Below are 24,354 nucleotides of genomic sequence, written 5' to 3' on the forward strand. Positions count from 1 at the left end.
GCGGATTCCAACACACTCTTTTCTAACATTAGATTTCGCCTGCGCCGAAAAGCTGCGCAGAGCGCAGCCTTAGGCGAGACGAAACCTAAAAATGGGTAAAATACACTCCCCCCGTCCCCATTCCTTTTTCAAAAGCTCCCACTTTCCTTTTCTAAAATGTTGAGATGTGTGCTAGTTTTATGTACTAGTATGTTATAGCCAGAGTTACTGGTTTTCCCAATGCTGTTACAAAAGCCTGGTGGTGTCTTCAGTGCTTTAAATGGGCCGGTACTCACCGGTACTGAGTACCGGCACTTCCTAAATTTATCACTTTGAGTACCGGCACTTCTCTACTGCCCGAGAAGAGTACCGGTACTCATGAAAAGGTCTGCTTGTGGCTGTGCTGGTGAGCCGGAGTGGGACATGTCACTGTCAGCCGAGTCGCCGCTTCTGCAGCTCCCTCCCGCCCATCAGAGCCCCAGCTGAGCTATTCAGCAGGGCTCTTTTAAATAATGTCCGATGCTCGCCGTCATGCTGTGCTTGACAGAGATGGGTGGAGATTCATTTTACCTGCTAGTGTGCGCGCGTGTGATTTTCAAAGCGCAGCACTTCAGGTAGTGAAAAGTGAAAAGTAAGTGCAGGGTAACACTTTGAACATAAGAAATGTTATCAGACAAAAGGGCGGCGGAATTTCACACGTCCTTTCTCTTGATCTGAGGGTTAATGCCCAGACAATGCGATCGAAGAGGCCCCTGGAGCGTGTTTTCTGCACTGAGGCGCCCACCTTCCTAACGCCAAATGCCTCAAGGTCTGTTTTTTATATGCCTAGGCTGTGGCAGGATGTTGCCTTTCCTGCCTGCCAGCTGACCCCAGTGCACCCATGAAATTCCCCTCCTGCATGGAGTTGAAGGAGGAGGCCGGTGTTCGAGAATCCATCACCTGCACACCTCCTCCTGACCTCTGCCCCAGGCTCACCACGCCATTGTGAGTCTCATAGTGGGAGCAGAGGGCACAGGCAGAGACACTACAGCAGGGCTCGCTATCTGACTCCCTGAAGAAGAGACAGGCTAGAGATCCACGGTGCCAGGCCAGCAACTCCTCGTGGATCGTTCTGACAGCTGTAAAGAGATAATTTAATATTCTCCTGCTGCTGAGATTTAAAATGTTTGTTACGAAAATGATTATGGGGCTCCAGCATGGCAGGGGGTCTTGCAAATGGGCACAAGAGAGTTGTTTGTCTGGGCAGAATATGCGCTCCGTTTTGCCTAAACTAGCAGTTTTGCTGATGTATTAGTAGTGCAACGTGTTTACCATCCCTGCTTGACAGTGACACTACAAAGCAGCACCCTTTATTTTCTCAGCACAGTTAGACTTGATAAATCAGAGATAACTCATGGGATTATTGTTGCTGCTGTCGAGAAGTCAGAGTTTTCTCTACTGACAGTTTGCACTATGACCATTAAGTAGCGTAGATGGTTAATGTGCCTTCAAAAGGGCATATTGTATTGTACTGTATTGTATGTAGATAGCTCAGCGAGTTGCTGTTTTTGTCACAGAGATCCCTTTGTTATATGTGGTTTGGCCGCACATGAAGCTGAGGTTGGGGTGGGGGGGGGGGGGGGGGGGTGCTGATTTTTATTGAAATTAAATAATAGCTTCAAAAGCACCTGCTGCCAAGTTTGACATCCTTGTTGCTCAAATTAGTGCAATTTCTGATATTTGTCTACTTCCATTGACTTCATACCATGGTTATGCTCGCAGGAATGTGCCCCTCTAAGTGTTACACATCTAGTTGTTGCCTGACTCTCGTAAATCCACTGAATCTATGAAAATGTCACACACACGCAATCTGAAACAGCAGCTCGACTCAAATGTATAAATATAAAAAACTGACAAGATTCCCTCATTTTGCTACTGAGAAAGTGTCACTCATATCGTTGAAATGTTACTCATAATTACAATGAAAATATGAAAATGTCACACATAGCAATCTGAAACCTTGGCAGCTCTGGGGTCCATTCTGGCCCTGTGCTGTCAACACATTCACACTATCCTCTGCATTTGCGTAAACACAGAAATCCTGGCAATCCCTTGGCAGTGGCAATTAAAAAAGCCATACTGAAGAGTATAACATGGCTTTTAACATACCAAAATCTTTTGTGTGTCTGCTTATGTTTGTCTGTTTGCCTGCATTTGTAAGCCTGTTTTTTTAAAGAAAAAAGTGAGATAGAAAGAATCAAGAAACTCTTAGGAGGTATTTGAAAGAAAATGGGTGGTTCTTTGTGTGTACATGTCTGCTCGGCGACAAAGGTTAATAAATAACGTAGTAGGGGGGGTTGGTGAGTGAGTGAGTGAGTGGATGGGTAGATGAGTGAGCCAGGGTGGATGTGCAGATGAATGGATGGATGAGTGAATGGATGGGTGAAAGAGGGTGGATGATTGGATATAAGGGCTGATGGTGGGTGGATAAGGTAAATATTGGATGGATGAATGAAAGGTAGAGAGGATGGAAGAAAGGGTGGATGATGGATGAGTGAAAGGAGGGATTGAGTGAAAGGGTGGATGGAATGAAAGGTCGGATGGTATTAAGGAGTGAAAGGGTTGATGGATAGATGAGCAAAAGGATTGATGGATGAGTGATAAGGTGGATAAAGAGATGGATGAGTGAAAAGATTAATGGATAGGTTTAAGGAAGGATGGACAGGTTTGGATATGAAGGGTGGACAGACGGAATGGTGAAAATCAACTGAATGATGGATGAAAAACTGAATAGACAACAGAATGTAAATGGTAAATGGTGAACATAAGTAGGTAAATGGTTGGATGAAAGGATGAATGGATAGATCGAAAGGAAGAGACAAGAGATATCTTCTGGGGAGGGTCATGATGATTTGCTTGGTGCCATAAGAGCTTTGGTTCGAAGTGGGGATATTTTCAGTTTCTTCCTACTCACTTGCTCAAAAATATATAGTATTGTGCTAAACAACAGCAACTTAACAGTATGGCATTAAGAAGGTGCAACTATTGCAAAAAAAGGAAATGTTAACATATTATTGCATTTCTCTTTCATTTTGTGTAATGAGTTAACCTGCTTTGTTTATATAAACACATTTATCATGTGTTTTGGTGTGTGCTGCAACTATTATAGAAGTCGTTAAGTATCATCATGTCCTGCCTTGAGCCCCGCCCCTAGCCCCGCCCACTCACTACACCTCTTGCGCATTTTAATGAGTACCTGCACTTATTTTTTCCCATTTAAAGCACTGGGTGTCTTCAGATTAGATCTAAAAACATTACTGAGGGGCTTATTTACAAGGCCCTTGCGACGCCGGTGTGTCACTTTTTCCCATGTTAAAAGTGACGCAGGGGGCTTGTAAATAAGCCCCTGAGTATTTCAAACAAACCCCAATTCTAAAAACATTAACAAATGGCCAGTATTTGTCTCGAAGAAATGTGGCAACCCTAGCTGTGAGACCCGCGTTCGCTTGCTAACACTCCTGACACGGCACACGAAGGCTACACGGTATTTTAAAAGTAATTTAACATCAGAGGGTCTGTGCTGGGGCAGCCCCTGTACACAACAGAAAGCAAAACTGAAACTGCCCCTGCTCCGGCAAAACTTGCACCGACCAATGAAAGCTGAGCATTGGACGCCGTCATGTGAGGACATCGCTAATCATGTGAGGAGGAAGTTGGCAGCGCCGAGGGGAGCAGCGTTGAGAAGACCGTTCCTTTTCTTTGAGCTCACGATTCGTTGCTGGTCGGTCCTTCTCCTTTCCTTGGGCTGAGAAGGGCACGAGCGAGGACCGATCACGGCACGAGAGAGGACCGATCACGGCACGAGAGAGGACCGATCCCGTGCTTACCAGGACTTCAGCCAGCAGCAGTCCTTAACCGTAGGCTGCACGGCACGGTCACCGGTAGACATGAAGGGTTTCTGCTTCTCGGCGCTAGCACTTCTTCTGTCCTTCCTCGAGCTGGGCGATGCAGGTGAGTAAAGTTTGATCAAATGCCTGACTTCGGGGTATTGTGGGAACTTTACAGAGACCAGCGCGCTGCTGTAGATGGAGCGAGCGCACGGAGAGGGTGTGGCGTAAGAGCCAGAGCCGTCGACTTCGGAACCGAGTCTCGGCGTCGGTTTAACATCCTATGATTCTGGGCACATCGCTTAGACTCCCCCTGTCGACAAAAAAAGAAATGAAGGTGTCCTTGTTTATTTATTAGTTTCCACCCCTTTCATTTTGGTATTCGTACGCACAAATATCTCAAGGTGTATCTTGTCCATAGCGCACTCTTTTTTTAAATGTTTTTTTTTTAAAGATTTAACGTGGCAGCATATCTGCCTGTAAGACTTGTTAATACCAGTTCTTTAAAAGCTGCTTAGATTGGGGTGGCTCCACCCAGGGGCGTACCACTCTTGCTATATGCTATTGTCTTGTCACCCTGGTGTATCATTCCACCTCGTATGGAGTGCTTACATTACCATGCATAAAAGACTAATTTACACTCCAGAAATACACACGATAAATTGTCCATCTCATAAATTCATTGTATACCATTTTTTTCACTGCTGGAGGCTTTTTTAAATGCTTTATTCCTGACTGAGAATGAACGCCACAACTACTGGCTTTGCCTGTCTGCCTTGGTATTCTTGTATTTCTAGTCTTGTATTTGGGTGCACGCATTTAATATACGCTTCAGCTGCATGCCAACATCTCTGTAGGAAGATATTTTTGTAAGATTAGATTTTAGTACTCTTATGGAACACCAGGCGCTCGCACCTTACCCTGACACCAGCGGAGCCGTGAGGGCAACGGCGGAACAGCGGAGCACTTGCTGGGAGACAGCCTGGACCGGAGCACTTGACGGGACCGGACTTCACAACCCAGCAGGCGCTGGGGCAGCAGCGCGCCAGTGACGCCACACAAGCGCCCGGAGGCGCTAGTAAAAGGCTGACCCCCGTGAGCATAGTGGGGAACACCAGGCGCTCGCACCTTACCCTGACACCAGCGGAGCCGTGAGGGCAACGGCGGAACAGCGGAGCACTTGCTGGGAGACAGCCTGGACCGGAGCACTTGCCGGGATCGGACTTCACAACCCAGCAGGCGCTGGGGCAGCAGCGCGCCAGTGACGCCACACAAGCGCCCGGAGGCGCGAGTAAAAGGCTGACACCCCCCTCGCCCTGTGAGTCGCGCCCGCGGGAGAGCCCGTGGCGAAGCCCGGGCAAAGGGCGGGCCCTCTGAGGCCCTCTGAGGTCAACAGTGGTCGGGCGGGCCACCCCTCTAACATTACCCCTCAAAGGTGAGCACTCTATCTGGACAACAAAATGGGCGATTGTAATGTTATCAGCAATAATACTGATGTATTAACTCGGGGTGTCGATACCTCCGTCTCCCTCATTACATCGTTTGAGACATTGATAGAAACTGCATTTAATGAAATTGTGGAGACTGAGAGGAGGTTTTCTATGGGTACACTTACCACCAACCAATCGAGTGTAACAAGCAGTACAAGTTGTACAACTGGAAACACACATATAACCCCTGAAGTCATTGTGGTTAAGCCATCACATCCTCCTGGTAATGTGCCCATTGTTCTGGATGACGAAAATACTGTCAATTATATAGCACCAGACCCTGCTTCCTCAACACCAACTACTGAAGTAATTATTGAGGTCACAGAGAATACAGGAGCTAAACGAAAAAGGGGCTCTGTAAAACTAACTTGCAACAAAAGGAGGCAGCCCCTTAGAAGTGCTAATCAACCTACACCACAAAGTATGTGGAGTAGGGGAAAGAAACAGAAACTATCCCAACAGACTGTATCCGTACAGGATCAATCCCATCCTGGTGATGTAGTAGTAATAAATAATGGTTCTTCAGTCTCAGTGTCTACTTCCACTCAGACTGAGCTGCATAACAACACAAACAGCAACTACTCCAAATCAGAGGGGAATCTCATTGAGACCATTACGGATACAATTTTTAAGCAACTTGAAGGTCAAATGATCAAACAATTTATTAACATTTTTAAAAGACTGGACAGACTGGAAAACTTAATTAAAAATGATGATGCAAAGAGAAAAGGTACAGCGTGTTTGGATAAATTAAGAGTTGAACGTCTATTAAAAGACTTGGAATCCACCACCCGCGTGCTTACCTGCAGTGACCAAACTACTAACAAGGCTAAGGAATCACAGGTTGTCACCAATACACCAACTAATATATCTGTAGCGACTAAAAGCGTAAGAGGAAGAAATTCGACAAATTCTTTGTCCAAATCCTCCCCGCAGTCTAATGCAGTTATTAGTGCCCCTGATTCCCCTGTTAAATCCTCTTCCCCTCCCAATGCTGTTGTTACTAATGCACCAACGAAAAATTCTAAAAGTAATCCAGTAATAGGGACTACAACACAGAAGGCCTCTACGAATTCCATCCAGCGCCATAACAAGACTTCACATGAAGACACCAGGCCTATCAAACATCAAGGCCCTGCCTTACATCTTCCACCTGAGGCGTGTCCTTATGTCTTGGTTCTGGCTGGCATCCCACCTCTCCGGGAAGGGCAAGGAGAATCGTGGGTTCAATTGCACAACAAGTGTATTGACTGGCTGACGAAGCATAAGGGGGTGGGTTATGATATTTCCAAAGAGATCATATCCACAAGACGAGTAACCTGGGTAGGTCCTCTTTTTAAAAACATTAATGGGGATTGCATCATCAATTTCAGGAACCCGGGGACTGCAAAATTTCTGTTGAACAAAAATTTCGTCCAACATGGCCCATCTACTGTGGTGACCCCTTTACCGTTAAACTGTTTTTACCGGCCGCCACACAAAATGATGCAGCCCCCACCTGCATTCCCATTGCACAACAGGTTCTCAATATTCCAAGATTTGGGAACATTGGATTGACTGTTTCCCATCACCGAAGAACCTGTTTCTGCGCGCTCTGTCCTAGACCAGACAGTGGAAACATCACCTAAGACTTCTGCACCAAAAATATCATGTGTACAAGAGGGGCATACTACATTAACATCCTCGTCTGAAATTGACCTGGGCTCTTGTAGGAAGCCTGATAATAATCTGTCAATCCTTAGTTGGAATATCGCTGGCCTGAAACCCAAGCTGGAAATTAGTTCTTGGAAGGACTGGGTCAATTGCCATGATATACTAATGTTTCAAGAAACGTGGTGTATTGATGACTTGCTGTTTGAGGGGTACAGTTGCTATAATAGGATTGTTTCTGCCCCCCCATTTGGTCGACCCAGTGGGGGACTATCTATCTGGGTCAAAATATCTGCTGATGTTAAAACTGATATACTCCAAACCGATTGCCCTAGCTTTATGGCACTGTCATATACCCAAAGGATAAGGCTATGCTTGATCAATTTCTATAACAATGATTTTTTGTCCCAACCAAACCGTAATTTTATTCTTTTATTTGATTTTATTGACGGGATCATAGATGGACAGAAGTAAGGGAAATTTGACGGTATCTGTTTAGGAGCGGACTTTAATGCCCATATACACCTGAGACATCCCCCTTGTAGAAGGGGCACAGAACTGTCAAATCTCCTTGCAACTAGAGACCTTGTAAACTGTATGGAATATGCTGGTATAGGATCTAGTGCCGCACCTCTACCAACCTTTATTGGCCATGGGAGCGGAACCACAATTGATTGTCTTTGCTTCACCCCCTGTCGCAAACGCCTTAACAAAGGCAGAAGTTGTATTTAAAATTTACAGCGACCATTACCCGATTGTTATTCACCTACTGCTTCCGAGGGGTAAGCGCCCACGAAATGAAATAGGTGCAAGAAACCTTGAAGTTTCAACTGACAAACTGAGGGTAATTTGGAGGGGCGTAGATAATAGGGGAACACTGGCAAAAATTATTAAAAAACACCCCGTTCTCATTGAACATTATCTCACCAGCACTGGTCAAGGGGCTAATATCATTACATCATTTACTGAACTCTGCTCTGCAATAAAAGGTGAGATTTTCAGACCTGCTTCGAGTAAAGCAGAGGAAACACCTAGATGGTTTGATGCCTCCTGTTCAAAGGCAAATAGGAAGTTGGGAGCTGCCCTAAAAGCCGAACCCAGGGACATCTCCCAAATAAGGCTACTCAGAGCAGAGTATAAATCTACCCTGCGAACCAGATCAAATGAATTGCTTAAAACACATTGGGGTTCCCTGGCACGCTCGGCCGAATTGAAAGACACTACTGGGTTTTGGAGGGAGGTAAAGAAGATAAGATCTATAGGTTCAAATCTAACGGAAATTAATTGTAACATCACTGGACCTATTTGGGTTGAACATTTTGCTAAAATTTATGCCACACCTAGCAACCCCGCGCCGACCCTCCCCCTTTAAGCCCTCTTAACATTTCTGTGTCTGAGGTTGAGGATGCCATATCCGAAAGCGCTGGAAACAAGGCACCCGGCCCTGATGGGCTCTCAATTGACCAATTAAAGTGTGAGCCGGATTTCTGGGCACCATTACTATGTAATGTTTTTAACAATTTAACAAACGAACATATACCAGAAACATGGTCCTGCAGTACAATCGTCCCCATTTTCAAGAAGGGCGATAGGCTAGACCCAGAGTGCTACCGCCCCATTTCGTTAATCGACAACACCTTGAAAGTTTTGGGGCGGGTTATTTTCAAAAGAATTAGAACGTGGGCTGAAGAGAGTAAGATCCTACACCCAAGTCAACTCAGTTTTCGTAGTAATGTCGGTACGGTGGAACAATGCCTGAACTTGAGTCTAATTATGGCAAAATACAATATTGCTAAGAAATCCCCTCTATATTTTGGTTTTATGGACTTAAGTTCTGCGTTTGATTTTGTTAACCGTTCCCGCCTATGGTCCACCCTTCTTGATTACGGTTTGGATGATTATCTGGTCCACTTTTTATCTTTTTTACATAGCGATTTAAGAGCACATGTGCGTATAAACCAATCTGGCGAAGTTTCTGATGATATTAGAATAGGGCGGGGGGTCAGACAGGGGTGTGTGCTGGCCCCCCTCCTTTTTATTTTATATATCAATAATCTGAGCAGCTCACTGAACACCCTTACAAAAGATGTACCACACGTAAACGGAGTCCCCATACCTACCCTTCTTTATGCCGATGATGCGGTCCTAATGGGCCGCACCCCAAAGGCACTTCGCACTTTAATTTCAGGATTTGTTCTCTTTATGGCTGATTTAGGCCTGACCACTAATTTTAAAAAATCCTTAATTATGAGTTGTGGTCCTAAAAACTATAAAATTGCAGAGATCAAATCAGGGTCAAACGTTTTGAAAAGCACTTGCACTTTCCCCTATTTGGGGCTGCTTTTCTCAAATATAGGTTTGTGGCATGCACATGTATCTTATGCCAGGAATAAGTTGGGTAAGGCAATAAATAGTGTTACTTCCCTGAAACAACCCAACTATGCCGATGTAATAACACCATTAGTTAAGATCTACCAAACCCAATGTATTCCAACTGGCACTTATGGTGCCGAGGTTTGGGGTTACACAAATTGCATCGGTCTTCAAACAGAAGAAAATAGGTTCTGTCGAAAGGTGTTGGGTGGGATGATTTGTTCCCCCCACTATGTATGTCATAATGAACTAAATATTTCATATATAGAAGACTTTGTAAGATCAAGACCAGCACTCTTCTGGCTAAAGATATGGATTAACCCGGCTGCCACCCTGACCCGCGATATTATTTTAGATTGTTTAAAGTGCGATAGGGCACATCTTATACCGTGGTTAAAAGCGGTAAAAGATTGCCTTGATAGTGTAGGATATGGTTTATTGTTTACTTCACCCAGTCAAATAAATCGTTCTCACAAGACCATTATTCTAAGGGCATTATATCTTTTATATAGAGAAGAGCGAGAAAGGAAGAATCTGTCCAAATGCACTGTTATAAAATACATGGGCTATTCGGAACCTCATATTAAACACCCAGGCCCTCCATACAGGTATTTATGCTTGCATCTTGGCAGATGGAACAGGAGCTTATTGTTTCGTTTTCGTGACGGGAGTATAGTAAATTTACTAAACTTCCCCCTGGGCTACAACAGACACCTTGAAACTTTGAATTGTCCATGTAACCCTAACATGAAACGGAGCCTTATGCATTTTTTGTTCTTCTGTGGCTTTTACAAAAAACTTTCCGCTCATTACCTAATGCCCTATTGTAGAAAAGAGAAATTGACTAGCTTTAGAATAGCCTTGAGGTCTTTTTTGTTATTGAGAACGGATGAAGTAATATTTAGGGTGAGCTGTTTTCTCAAAGCTGCCGTTAGATCACGAGCCACTTTACATATTGATGTTTAAGATTTGCACATCTGCACTCTTTATGCATTTTTAAAATTTTTCTAATTTGCACATCACCATTGCTGCTTTTTGCACATTATAGATACGGACTTACTGATAATGCTGTTCTATCCATTGATTCACTTTCTTTTAAACTATGTTTTATAACCTTTTTTAATTGTATATAATGTTTTTAAAGAAGGGACAATCTGTATGTAAATGTGAAAATGAAATTGACATTGATTTATTAGTCTTAAAGAATTTTTTGTTTCCAGCTGTCATATTATTGCATTGCACTGTTATTGTCTAAAAATGTATTTTGTTTGTACTTTTATGGATGTTTTTTAATTCCGAATAAAGATCTTTGACTTGACTAGTACTCTTATGTTTTGGTCTGTGTTTTTGCCATCCATTTTCAGATGCTAACGACCACATACTTAAGGCCTGCTTACTCAGCATTTATGTCATCAAACTGACTAAATGTAAGGATTTTGAAGGCAGACATCTATATTGAGCCACTCTCCACATATACATCAGTAACATTTGCAAGACCAAAATCACCTATGAGCCCAAACTATACAGAAACCCTCACACAGCATAGAGCACCCTGCCAGTGGCATCTCATTTAGTGATTTTAAAGTAGAGCCACGGATTAAACTAGTGGGACCACCTATAACTGATAAGTGTGAATAGTGTGGGTGCGTGCGTATGTGTGTGTATATTATGTGTTTATATCATGGCCACTGGAAATATGCGATTCTGTGGATGCTGTTTTGGATTTGCTGCAATTGCCTCGTAATTCATCATCTGCTGTAAGATCTGCAGATTTCAACCAACAAATTGTTTCAAGTTCAAATGATAAAAAGTTACAAAACATGTAGCAATATGTGTTTGCATACAGTAGAAGGTCCAACACAAAGTATTAACATGTCTAAAAATTTCAAAATAATATAAGGGATAAAGTACCCTCTACTGTACATTATAAGGATATTGCAAGTCGCTGAGGTGTCCCATAAACATATAGAGGAATGAGGCCAAAGGCCAAGTTCCTTTAGAAGTTGATGGAACTCCGAGTTGACTTTATATTCCCATATCATGTTTGCCACGGGGTTCTTTAGCAAATATAATAATACATGGTTACGCTATCACCTTTCCCACAAACCACTTAAAAACATGTTGCATAGGTCTTTCAAATGAAACAGAGAGCATGTTTGCAAAGATGTAGAATAATAATAGAAACCTCTAGTGCACAATTAAACACATTAAATACCTGTTAAATATTTCTTGAAAAAAGATATTAGAAACCGTTCAAATACAAGTCATGGAAAAAAATAAAAAGCTCTGAATGTACATTTACATGCAGAAAGAATCTCACTTTTCTATAATTATCTAAGGAGTGCAAAAATAAGCATGTTCTTTCTGCTTTTCACTGTAAACTAGAAAAATTGAGCAGAAGAAAGAAAAGCAACACTTCATTTTTGTTTTAGTTATGCTCTTTGACCTGACCTGCCTTTCACCTCGATTGCTGGCGGTGGCAGCAGGCTTTGTCACATTAGAACTCGACTGTAATAACTTATAGCAGTTGATTTCTGACATCTTTTCCTTATAATCAGCGACTTGGTGTGTCACAAGTTGCTGATTATACAGATAATAGAGATGGGTGTTAAAACAGGGATTGCAAAATCCCATGTGATAAATATATGTATGTTTAGTAAAATCAAAAGGTCTTGGCCAATGGCATACCTACAAATAATATGCAATACATTAGGCCCATGCTAAAAATGTATCCAGCAAGAAATTGTGTAAAGTGCCAAGAGCTAGGGTATCTTGCCCGCAGTCCTCCACCAAAGGTTCTGATGAAAGAAATGTAACACAACTGTATTTTGCAGTTTAGATGTTGTTAACTAATAGTAACAACTAATGTTTATTTAAATGTCTTGGAAGTCTGAGTGGCTGGTCGTTGGTATAACGAGCATCAAATGTTGCCCTAAGAACTTTTTTATAACTACCCATCTAGGTCCTCTTGTCGATTTTAGTTAAGTCTATGTGTTTCAGCAAAAGGCAATAAAAAGACTTGGGGGCAAAAAGGCAAATCCGCACTTTGTGCCAGTGCAATTTTGGTGTCTTTAAAAAAACATGTTTTGAGAATACAAAGTTCATCTATAGAGACTTGGTATTTGCAAGGGTAATCCTCAAGCAATGAGTCATTATAGGATGAGGCTGGACTTTGAGGCCATATATTGTGAAATTTAGATTTTTTTTCTGAAGAAGCAACAGAGCATAAAGAAAGAAAGGCACAAGAGTTGATAATTTCATGCAACTTTCCTTAAAAATATTAATGGTAATAATAACAAGAAAAATTGTGTACGGCCGGACAGGTCTTCGAAGTTCCTGGGATAATGCGTATATTAAACAAATGCTTTAAAATTGCCACACACATAAGAAACCCTGTTCTGACTTTATTCGAAACATTCTGATGGCCTTTGTTAGAGAGCACACGTTGAACATAATTTGTTCTTTTTGCTATTCACTTGGCACTGGACTGTCATTTAAATGTAGAGACTGCCCTGCTTTAGTGATAACTGTTGATAGAACTGGACTCCACAACTGTCTGATTAAATCCGGTGAGATTTTTATAATAACCATCGAATGTATATATGCTCCTATGAAATTTTGCTCAAGTATAAGACCAGTTCTAAATATTGTTTATAGCTGGAGCAGAAGCTGGAACGATCAGAGACCTGGAACCTTGCTTACATGGTTCCTCTAGTCAGGCCCCACTTGACCTGTGTCAGATGTCAGAAGTTTGCTGCACTGGAACAGTGTCAAACATTGGAAGGGAGAAACCGGTGAAAAGGTGATTCAAAAAGCATAGAATCCCAGGTAGGCTATAGGATTTTAATAAAGGAAGCACTCTGACCCTTCAGATCTTTAGGAAGTCTTCTTCGAGTCTCATTTTCATGAATGGCGAGTCTCATTTTCATGAATGGGGAGTATCAGAGAAAGGACCCCTACACTTTTGCACTTGTTAGTTTTTCTAAAGTGCACTTTATGGCCATTTTCACAGTCGTTTGATTCCAACAGATTTATGTGTTCCAGCGTGCCCTGACAAGAAGGTTCCTGTACCCCAGGTAATGGTAATGGTAATGGTAATGTAGTTTCTTATATAGCGCACGTATCACCACAAAGGGTATCTCGGCGCTTGCTTTGGGAACCCGTCCTGGTTTTTCCTTGTGGGATAGCCCAGCTGGGCACCCCCAAGGTGAAAGCCAGGCATCCCGCCGCGGGGGCAGTAGTGGAGATTGAGCAAGCTATTGCCCAGAGTTGCAGAGCGTGAACCCCTGATTCAAGTAGGCACCGAAGCGAGAATTATCAGGTCTGTGGACATTTGGGCTCCAAACCCTGCCGCGTCGGGAATTGAACCCTCCACAATACCTGTTGAATGATGCTCTGTGCCTAGCAGGGACACAGGAAAATGATCTGACACAGCACTTTGCCACACGCATTATATCCAAGTAATTTTCTTTGTAAAATAGCTATTGCTTCAGACTGTTCAAGAGCCTAGCACTTTGTCAAATGTTTAAATATGACTTTGTATATCTTTTATATATCTATAGTTTGAATATAGACCAGGGCCACTGGAATTATGCAGCAGAAGAGCACACAATGATGCGGGAGGGGTCACTACATTCTGCGGCAAGAAAAGGCAAATTATGTGGTAGAATGCAGCACATTTATTTTATAGTATTACTTTATAGTGCATGTATAGGGTCTTTCAGTCCGCCTGCATCATCAATTAGTCTGTTGCTGTGCCATTCACCTTTTCCTTCTGCCCACTACAGCATACAACACTGCACAGTGAGTTAGCCCATTCCAGCTATTGGCCAACTTCACTGTGGCTGATGGTATTGTGTTCTTTCAAAAGCAGCGCAACCACAAACAAAGTAGTTCCCTTTAGTACCAAGTACTACTTGGGCAATGTGTTCTTTTTGAGAACAAAAATTGTTTTCTTTTTAGGCTTTGCTGAGACAGCGCATGTGCTGTCTCTGCAAGACTTTTGTTTACAAATTGTGGGCTTGCAACTGGCCATAGCTTACCATTTGTTAGCTTCAGCATTGCGCCCATTTGGTTCATTCCCATTAGTCACGGGATGCGGGCGTCGAGTCCTCTTCTTGTGTCTGGCCCTTCCCTTAGAGCATGGACCAAGTACTTGTGTCCATCCTCTGCTCCCTTATTTGGAACTACTTTTTTCTTTGTGTTCAAACACTCCAAATGAGTGCTTGTAGTTTTAGTCTTCGCCACTCAACTCTACACCACTCTACTCTGTACCACTCTACTGTACACCAGTCTACTCCACTCTATGCCACTCCACCTCTCTCCAATCCACTCTGTGCCCCTCCACTCTACACTAATCTATTCTACGCCACTTCACTCTATTCAATGCCCCTCCAAGCCACTAGACACTACTCCAAGCAACTCTACTCCATGCCACTCTAATGCCACTCCACTCTATGCCACCCCAGTCCACGTTGCTGTACAACATGGCTAAAAGACAGGGGTAAAGCCAATAGCTTTCGCGTAGGCTAAACCTGTTGGCTTTGCCAATACTCGTTTTATGCTGGAGGGGTCCTGCAGCTTCCCCAACAATGTCGTTTTGAAAAACAAAATTGACAAAAAAGCATTGATAAGCTAAAAGACTTTGACATATTGGCTGTGCCAAAGCATGTTGTTTTAACTGAAGTAGATTTACCTTGGAAGTCAACAACTGTGGGGGGCAGGCCGTCCAAGGTTGCTAGTTTGTGGCAAGAAGAGAAGAAGCTTCCTCAGCTGCTTAATTAGTGTCTGAAACCCGATAGTCGTTTGGCACTCAGCTTGCCTAGATATCCTTCTTAGGTAGACCAAGGCCAGTGTAATGATTACATGTTAAGCATGCTAATGTAAAAAAAAATGTAGAAAAACAAAATTCCATCATATTTTGGTCACCATATATTTTTATTATGCATACTGTGACATTTTTGTAAGGGAAGAAAGCATCTTGCTGTGCCACAAACTAGCAACCTTGGACGGCCTGCCCCCCACAGTTGTTGACTTCCAAGGTACATTTTTTTTTTGTATTCTCTATTCTGATTTCACCTGAAACGGTCAGCACGCATAAAGCGTTATGCGGTGCATATGTTTATTGTAAAAAATTAAAAAAGATACACTTGTAGATATCTGTTTTTCTTAGGTTGCTTTTGTTGGCATCATGCCCCAACTGCAGTGGTTTTGCTTGTTTATAAGATTTAACATTGGATATAATGATTGTGAGACTAACGCATTATTTGGTGGAAGACTTGACCACAGTATTTTGTTGAATGTTGAGGGGCTCTGTAGGACCACTGACTTGATTGGATATGAAACACGTCATTTATAATGTGCAGCTGCTTATTTTCAGACGTTGATGACGTAGATTTTAAGGAAGTTTCTACCACTTCCCCACTTTGCCAAGTTGCATTATGCAAGAAGGGGAAGTGTGCATCCTGAAACGGGTCTCGTTTGTGCTTACCCAGCGCTCTCTGTCATCGTCTAGGGGCACAGTCCATGCTTACTTAGCTCCTCTGAATTTGTGTCTGCTGTGCTAGGTGAGCGATATGTGCTGGAGCTTTCATTGCGGGTGAAATAGCAACTGGCCAATGGGAACCCCCTGATACATTTTCCCATCCGGTAGCACTTTGAAACAGTGTGTCATTTTGTTAAAAAAATGAAAAAACTGTTAAATAGCTTAAGATCTCTGGCAATTTTCCCTACTTGCCACAGCAAACACTGTTTTTGCACATGTGAATAAAGGATAGTATCTAAGGGAAGGCGTGAAATGTCACCTTTTCCCATTCACAAAAAAACCTACAAATCAAGCAACATTCATTTCTACTTATACATTTTAACTTTATGTAGCCCCAAGATGCATTTATAGGGCGTCTTGCTGTACTCTGAAATGTAGGGAAATCTACTTTTGTAAAGGTTGTTTATATTTGACCTTTTCTGCACCCTTGATTGTTGATCTCCCCCATACTCTGCAGCCTCTATACCTGCCTGCTGCTCTTGAAGTGTGTCTCAGCTCTTCAATTTTAAGAAAAGTACACCTTTTTTAATTTAATTGGTGCATGTGTGCTGGCTGCTACAGTGAACTGGAGAGAAAAGTTTATCACTCTTCACCTCCTGTTTGGTCGCACAGTGATACATAGACCACTGTATCAAGATATATAATTGTGCTGTTAATTAAGATTTAATTTCACAGGTCTCGGGTGGTAACTATTATTTTAAATGAATAATACAAAGTGCATGCCGGGTCTGGTGACTCAGTGGGCTAATGCGTCCACTTCGGGGGCATGTATTTGACCTAATGGTCACAGGTTCAAATCCCGGCAAATCCACTCAGCCTTTCATCCATCTGAGGTCGATAAAACGAGTACCATTGAGTTGGGTAACAATAAACATCTGTAATTCAGCACCAAGACACCCTTGTGGGTAAACGTGCACTTTACAAATACACGTTAAGCTGTCAGCATTTGCATAGCATATACCTGCCTGTGTTATAGCATTATAATGCCGTGGGCTATCAGAAATGTATTCTAGCCCCGAGGCGACTGGGTATGTGATTTCATATATTTGCTGCTATCCCATCCATAGAACTGGAGCAGTAGTCTAGTTTAGAGGCCTATTTAAACTTCGTACGGTGTGCTTGTGTTCATACGAACTAAGGCAAACTCATGGATCTTTGTAATGACTCAGATACAGGTAGTAGTGTCTCCACCTAGTTCTTCAAGTCCAGAATCCTAATAATGTTAATGAAGAAGTAAGTGTTGCCGGCCATGTGCCACAGGGGTCTTTATCAGAAGGCGTAATTGCTGATACTTATACACAAAGGGGACCAACAACTGCTTTGAGGATATGCAAGTCACCTCAACTAATGTTATTCCTCTATCACCAACACCTAACTATATATCCATATCTAGGCCGCCTACAGTCAATAATATGAGCTGCCCCTATGTCTCAAAACAAGAAAAGATTGTGTGGCTTCCGGCCTGCTGCCGCTCATCCAAAGCAAGGCCAAGCTTCTACTTTTGATCACACAAACCTGAGACCGTAACATTTTTTTTGCCACTCCCTCAGTTTTCCACTCCTACAATGACATTCTCAACCCTGATCGTAAAGTGGCAGTAATATTTTAAAAACTAAAATGTTTCCTCCTAAAATCAAAGCAGTTGGAAAGTTGAGCTTCCGTCAGTCCATCCTATCTGTGCACGTCAAACTTCATTCAATAGCCTTGGGGGATCTGATCGGTCTCAAGTTAGACTGTGCCAAATCTCTAAATGTTCAGCATTATTACCTCCTGGTGCCCTGATAAAAGGTCCAAAATGCTTCTGTTAGTTTGGACCTGCATCTGGAAAAATGAGACCACATGTCAGCAGGAAGAACACCCTTCTTTTGTTGTGATGCTTTTTAAAAATCAAATGCAATGGCCTTCTGTCTTCCCTGAAAATCCTTGTCTGCTAAATTCTTTACTTCCTGAGCACTATCTATCTACATTCCTCGTCAGTTGGTTACTTCAATTTCAGCTATCCCTCCATTTCTAAGGTAGGCACATATTTGAACTATACCGTATATCTGAAAATGTAATCGAGGAGCATCACCAAGAGCGTGTTTGCCCTGAGGGATGCTTTTTAACAAGTTGTGTTTTGCTAAGCATGTATTTTTAACAGCCAGAGAGCTCTGTGGTGTTTGTGAGGAAGGAGGAATACATGTTTACCTGCAGGGAGGAAATACAAATTTAAACCAGTAGGTTCTCAAATGTTTGCGAAGGGTTACACAATTTGGTTTACTACGAAGGCTGAGTGGCTAATCACGTCAATGCATGGAGGCCTTTGCGTTGTAGGGTCCGCTACCCAGTTTCTTTTGAGTGAAGCAAAGAAATTGCAGAAGAAATGATTGTTTGTCCAATGCAGGACATCTTGAACTTGTTCAAGCTAGGTACGATCAGGAAAGATTCCTTGATGGCTTCTGAGGGCATGAGAGCTTGACTTGAGAAGTGCCATCAGTCATAGAAAAAACAGTGCCAGAGTAGATGATCAGTTTAGAGGGATCAGAGAAAAATGGCCAGTGCCACATGCCCATTTGGATTTTCTATTAAATGAAGAGGAATTTCTGAAGAGGACTGCAGTTTTTGACTGGTTCAATTTTAAAAGGCTCTTCGGATAAACTGTATACAGACAAAAATTGTTAATATATTTCTTCTCTGTTGGGTATATTGAACTTCTTTAATGCAAGAAGGGAAGGGTGTTTTACTTCTTTTCCCGTCTTCCTAAATGTCTTTTTCACTGTTGGTTTCTCTTCTGTTTTTTGATCTTACCATATAACATGGGAGGCTGGATAAGACCAGGATAAACTCATGATACCTTACACTCTCTTGTATGCTAATTCTTGCGAAGTCGCCCTCCCCCCCTCCGAGAGTATTTTTTTAGGGGCCACCAAGTTTAGTCAACAGATCACGTTGTTCAGGTGGGAGTAAAAGAAAATATTCATTTTTTTAGCTTCTCAACATCGTTCTGGTTGTTTGGCCGTACATTGTAGTGTGCTACTGTGGATTGCGTTTCTATTCTGCAGGAGTTTTGAGCGTGAATTACAGTACCATGATGAATGTTTATCTGTATGCTACATTAATAAATACGATTAAACCATAAATATGTTATATATTTTCTCATTTAAACTAAATGAGATCCAGCACAAACAACTGCTGAGCTTCGTCAACCAGTAATTTAATGTTGTGTGTAGTATGGTCCATAAACTATAATATGTTTGGTAGATTGAGAACTATGGTCAACCATGTCCAATGGAAGTGAATGCCACTGAAACCATTGCTATTCCCAGGAGGTCTGCACCAGCATTTTAGGTATCCATTTTGAGTGTTTGCACAAGTGTACACATTTTCTGATTAAGTGCTCAGATAAGACAACATTTCAGAAACCTGTGGTTTATTGCCCCGAGGCATAAGTATGCGCTGTGGTGACTTGTTGTGTCTCTAGTTCCTATATCAATCAACTGGAAGCCGTTGGCAATTTCATAATATTAGAAATGGACATAGCCAGGACTCAGCACTGTTAACTACGGTTCCTAAAAGATCATTTGATGTTAACTGGTCAAGTAAACCATACTCGGTCATACAGAAGACCAGCAAAAGGTTTTTTTGGGGTTTTTTTGCACGGGGTTCCACTGGTACAGCTACTGAGTTTTGCTTGTGATAGTAAGGGTGTTTGTCACAGACATTTGGGCTTTTATGTAATTTATCTATTGATATAATTTATTCAAAAACTATAGAAAAACCTGAGCCATTCCATTCAGCTGGATTTGCAGTTAACCATTGTAAACCACTTTTCAGTATCCAGTTGTAGATTTTCTCCACAGTATAGCGCTCAATAAAAAAAAAAGAAAAAATGTACTAAGCGTCTGTTTTACTGAGTAATCATACTTGATCAAATGGTTCGAACCAGTTAAAAGTCCATTGCATCGATTTGAAAGGTACAATTGTTTTAATACATAAAGCATGGCTATGGTTGCCTTGCAAGTATTTTTTAATCATGGTCTATTTTAGTTGCATTTTGTAATTGATGTACAAAGAGATTAGCGACTTGGCCAAGATAATGAATTTGGAGATGATGATAAGAGCTCGTTGCAAACCTAGGGCCACAGTCACTAGGCTCTTCCACGTCCTGGTTCGTGCTGGGTAAAAATGTTTGCCTTTCCTTGGACACATATTGTTCATAATTTCATGGATTTATGATCTTTGGTGGGAATTCCTTCTGTTGATGTTTAGGGTGTGTTATGTGATTTATTTGTACAATATTAAGCACGTTTTCTCCAGCTGCCTGTCATCCTTTACTACATAATGCTCAATGACGGAATGTTCTCCATCCACAGCAAGGAATTTCCACCTAATTAGGGAGAAGGTCTTGCAGTACCGGGAGATTCAGTCTATGAAAGAGGTTTACTATAGGAGAAAATTTCACAGAGGACAGATGGCACTGCCAGTGAACGAGCCTGTCGAGGGCTACATCAGGCAGCCACTGGACCACTTCAACCGCCGAAACAATGCTACATACAACCAGGTGAGGCTGCCTTACTCCTTCTTGAGTTTTGCAATACACCCTTCCCTCTGTCCTCGCATACTCAACCTAATGGTAATATGTTGAACTTCTGGGCATTGCAGATTGATTGTGGTGGTGTGTAGTGCACTGCAGTAGCCATAGCTTGCTTTCTCTACTGCGCAAAGCAAACGCAAGGAGACGACATACGGAGGGCGGAAACGTTTCAGACACTCCCCCCCCCCCCCCCAGTCACTTTTAGATCTGGGTTGGATCCATCATCATTCTTTAGCTCACTTTGTCACTCCAGTGCAGACCCAGCCATATGCAATCAGTCTTGACTCTGTTTCTCCTGGCAGGAACTGTATGATTTTTGTAGTGGGTGGTAACTATAGCCATGGAATGTTGAACAATGCCTTATTAATGGTAGGTAATCTTGGTGGGAATAGAATATCTTGAAAAGGCTGCCTAGGTTGCATTATACCTGCTCTGATCATTTAGGGTTGTGATGCAATAAAAGTTACACATTCCAATGTGAAGAGACTGATCAAAGAAGTCTGTAAAAGTGGATGAACACACAAAAGGGGCAGGTGGGGTTTAAAAACCTTCAGGTACATGTTCCCAAAGAATTAGTACACACACAACAATCTACCTGGGTGTAAAACTGTGGATTAAACTCTGAGGGTTCAGCTAGTAATCAATGTTTTTGATAAATGAAAAAAGTTTTCTTTCTGAGGACGAAAACCCTCACCCACCATAATGTGGAATGCTTCATCATAGGGGTCCTCCTCACACCACGACGATAGTAGTGGTGTGGGCTGCAAATCCTAATATAGAAGGAGCTCTTGAATGTTTAATGTCGTACCTATGTACATAGAATGTGTGGGTGGGATAAGGAGAGTGTAACAGCGTGAAGGAAGTGAGGGTAAAACTGACACCTAATCAGACTGTCACCTTTATCCTGGTCTGTTACGGACAGGATTAAAAGCACTCGAGTGAGGCAGGGAAACATGTGTATATCCCTAGCTATGTTTACTGGGTCAACACGTTTCTGCCATAAAATACCTTTTAACTAAGTGTACAGGCATTCATCACTCTGCTATGATATGTAAATGTGTTATAGTGTTCATGGAAATACAAATATTTGATACAAAGTTTGGTCACCAAAGATTAAAGAAAATTTACTTCATCGATACCCGCTATCATAGTCAGCGTAGCCATGGCTTGCGAGGATTGAGTACAGAGCGGACTTTCACTTCTGTCTGTTTTGACTGCAAGCAAGATGGCGTGGGAGCAGACGCATCAGTAAGAGAATGACCATCCGTCCACAAGCAAATAATGACCTGTTGTGGCCAGCTGTAATTAAGTCTATTTCATAGTTTCCTCATAGGGTGTAAAATGGCTACACATGTCTTTCAGTGTTTTTCAGTGTCCCTCACTATTACCCCGTACCTGTCTATCAACCCATTATTCCAACCCCCCCCCCCCCCCCCCCCCCAATACACATTTAGTAATTCCTGTTCGGATTATCTCCTATGCAGAGATACTGGATCAATGAGGAGTACTGGCAACGCAAAGACGGACCCGTCTTCCTTTACATCGGTGGCGAGAGTTCGCTATCTGAGTTTGCAGTGATGGTTGGTAAGTTGTTGCAGCACGTTTACATAGAGCAGATCCTGTGTTGGCACGTGATTGTCAGTCAAAATGAAAATGCTAAAGACTGATATAAGAGATGTGCAGCTGCCTCGCAATATAAGTATTTTTGTCTACTGAGAATTTACGTATCGTATTTTTACAAAAATACATGTTTTCCAAGCATTTCAAATTGTGTGATGTTTTGGGCCTGATGCATAATGGGAAGAAGTTAGTTGATGGAGTGTCAAAGAGGAAATGACCTCAAAATCTGGAGCTCTGGTGTTTGCTGGATACCTGCAAAAGGCAGTATCTGCTGTTCTGGAAAGGGAGGACATCATAACATACAACTAGGGCATTCAGCATGGGAACAGTTAACACACATGAGCCTTGAAGTCCTTTATGCAGATGAAGGTCCAAATGGATGTCTAGTCTAGCAAGAGTGTGGCACTTTATATCAATCAATCAATCATTTGTAAAGCGCACTACATACTCGCGAGGGCCTCAAGGCGATGGGGGGGAGGGGAGGGGAGGGGGGGGCTCTACTGATCGAACAGCCAAGCTTGAGTATCCTCCTGAAGGTCAGCGGGTCTTGGGTCTGTCGTAGGCACAGTGGGAAGGTGTTCCATGTCTTGGCGGCGAGGTGAGAGAAGGATCTCCCACCGGTGGTTGTTCTTCAGATACGCGGGATGGTGGCGAGTGAGAGGTCGGCGGAGTGTAGCTGGCAGTTGGGGATGTAGAGGGAGAGCCATCTGTTGAGGTAGGCTGGGCCGGTCTCGTGGAGTGCCTTGTGTGCATGGGTGAGGAGCTTGAAGGATATCCTCTTGTTGACGGGGAGCCAGTGCAGGTTTCTCAGGTGGTGGGTGATGTGGCCGTGGCGTGGTACGTCGAGGATCAGTCGTGCTGAGGCGTTTTGGATGCGTTGTAGTAGTTTGAGCTTGGTCTGGGCTCCTGCGTAGAGGGCGTTTCAGTAGACGAGTCTGCTGCTGACGAGGGCCTGGGTGACTGACTTTCTTGTATCTGTCGGGATCCATCTGTAGATCTTGCGGAGGGTGTTGAAGCAGGAGGAGGAGACGGCGTTAACTTCCTTGGTAATTGAGAGGGTTGAGTCGAGGATGATTCCCAGGTTGCGTGCGTGGTGGGTGGGTGTCTGGGCTGCCCCCAGTGCCGTCGGCCACCAGGTGTCGTCCCAGGCTGAAGGGTTGGAGCCGAGGATGAGGACCTCCGTCTTGTCCGAGTTCAGCTTCAGACAGCTGGTCTTCATCCAGTCGGCGACTGCCGTCATTCCTTCTTGGAGGTTGGCTTTGGAGGTGATGGGGTCCTTGGTGAGGGAGAGGATCAGCTGAGTGTCGTCAGCGTAGGAGATTATGTTGAGGTTGTGCTGTCAGGCTATGTGTGCGAGCGGGGCCATGTAATTGTTGAACAGCATCGGGCTGAGGGAGGATCCCTGGGGTATGCCGCAGATGATCTCTGAGGCTTTGTAACGGAATGGGGTGTGACGGACGCTCTGGGTTCTGCCGGAGAGGAAGGAGGTGGTCCAATCCAGAGCCTTGTCTCGGATCCCTGTGGCGTGCACGTAGTGTGCGGTGGCAGAAGGTGTTGAAGGGGGCAGAGAGGTCTAGGACGATGAGTGCTGCGGTCCCCCGTTGTCAAGCAGGGTCCTGATGTCATCGGTGGCGGCGATGAGGGCAGTCTCGGTGCTGTGGTTGCTGCAGAACCCTGTCTGCGAAGGGTCCAGGATTCTGTTTTCTTCGAGGTATCGGGTTATCTGTCTGTTGACGGTTTTCTCGATGACCTTGGCCGGGAAGGGGAGCAGAGAGAGGGGCCGGAAGTTCTTGAGGTCTCTTGGGTCTGCCTTATGTTTTTTGAGTAGGGCGTTGATCTCTGCTTTTTTCCAGATCTCTGGGAAGGTTGCGGTCTCGAGGGAGAGATTGATGATATTGGGCAGGTGCGGTGCGATGGAGCTGCTTGCTCTGTTGAAGACGTGGTGCGGGAATGGGTCTGATGGAGAGCCGGAGTGGATTGTGCGCATGGTCTTGATGGTGTTATCGATGCTCACGCTGGCCCAGGCTAGCAGGGGGTCGTGGTCGATGGTGTGCGGAGGGTCTGTTGTGTTGCTGTCTGTTGGGGCTGTCTGGGTGTTGAAGCTGTCGTGGATGTCTGCTATCTTGCGGTGGAAGAAGGTGGCAAAGGAGTCGCACAGGGCTTGCAATGGCGGGATGTCGTTAGTGTTGGAGCTGTGGTTGGAGAGTTCCTTCATGATGTTGAAGAGCTCCTTTGCATTGTGTGCGTTGTTGTTGAGGC

The 24,354-nt window shown here is 43.5% G+C and overlaps 1 protein-coding gene across 1 annotated transcript in view; it reads left to right on the forward strand.

The window, feature by feature from the left end:
• The first annotated feature begins 3,641 nt into the window (after positions 1-3,641).
• Positions 3,642-24,354, forward strand: part of LOC147692451 (thymus-specific serine protease-like) — a 109,379-nt gene continuing 88,666 nt past the window's right edge. Inside the window, exons 1-3 of the mRNA XM_086938651.1 lie at positions 3,642-3,969; positions 20,255-20,442; positions 21,960-22,059. Coding sequence (XP_086794777.1) covers positions 3,906-3,969; positions 20,255-20,442; positions 21,960-22,059 — 352 coding nt within the window. The 5' untranslated portion in view covers positions 3,642-3,905. The remainder of the gene's footprint in view (positions 3,970-20,254; positions 20,443-21,959; positions 22,060-24,354) is intronic.

This window comes from Lissotriton vulgaris, chromosome 9 (assembly GCF_964263255.1).
Source record: "Lissotriton vulgaris chromosome 9, aLisVul1.2, whole genome shotgun sequence".
Classification (NCBI taxonomy): domain Eukaryota; kingdom Metazoa; phylum Chordata; class Amphibia; order Caudata; family Salamandridae; genus Lissotriton; species Lissotriton vulgaris.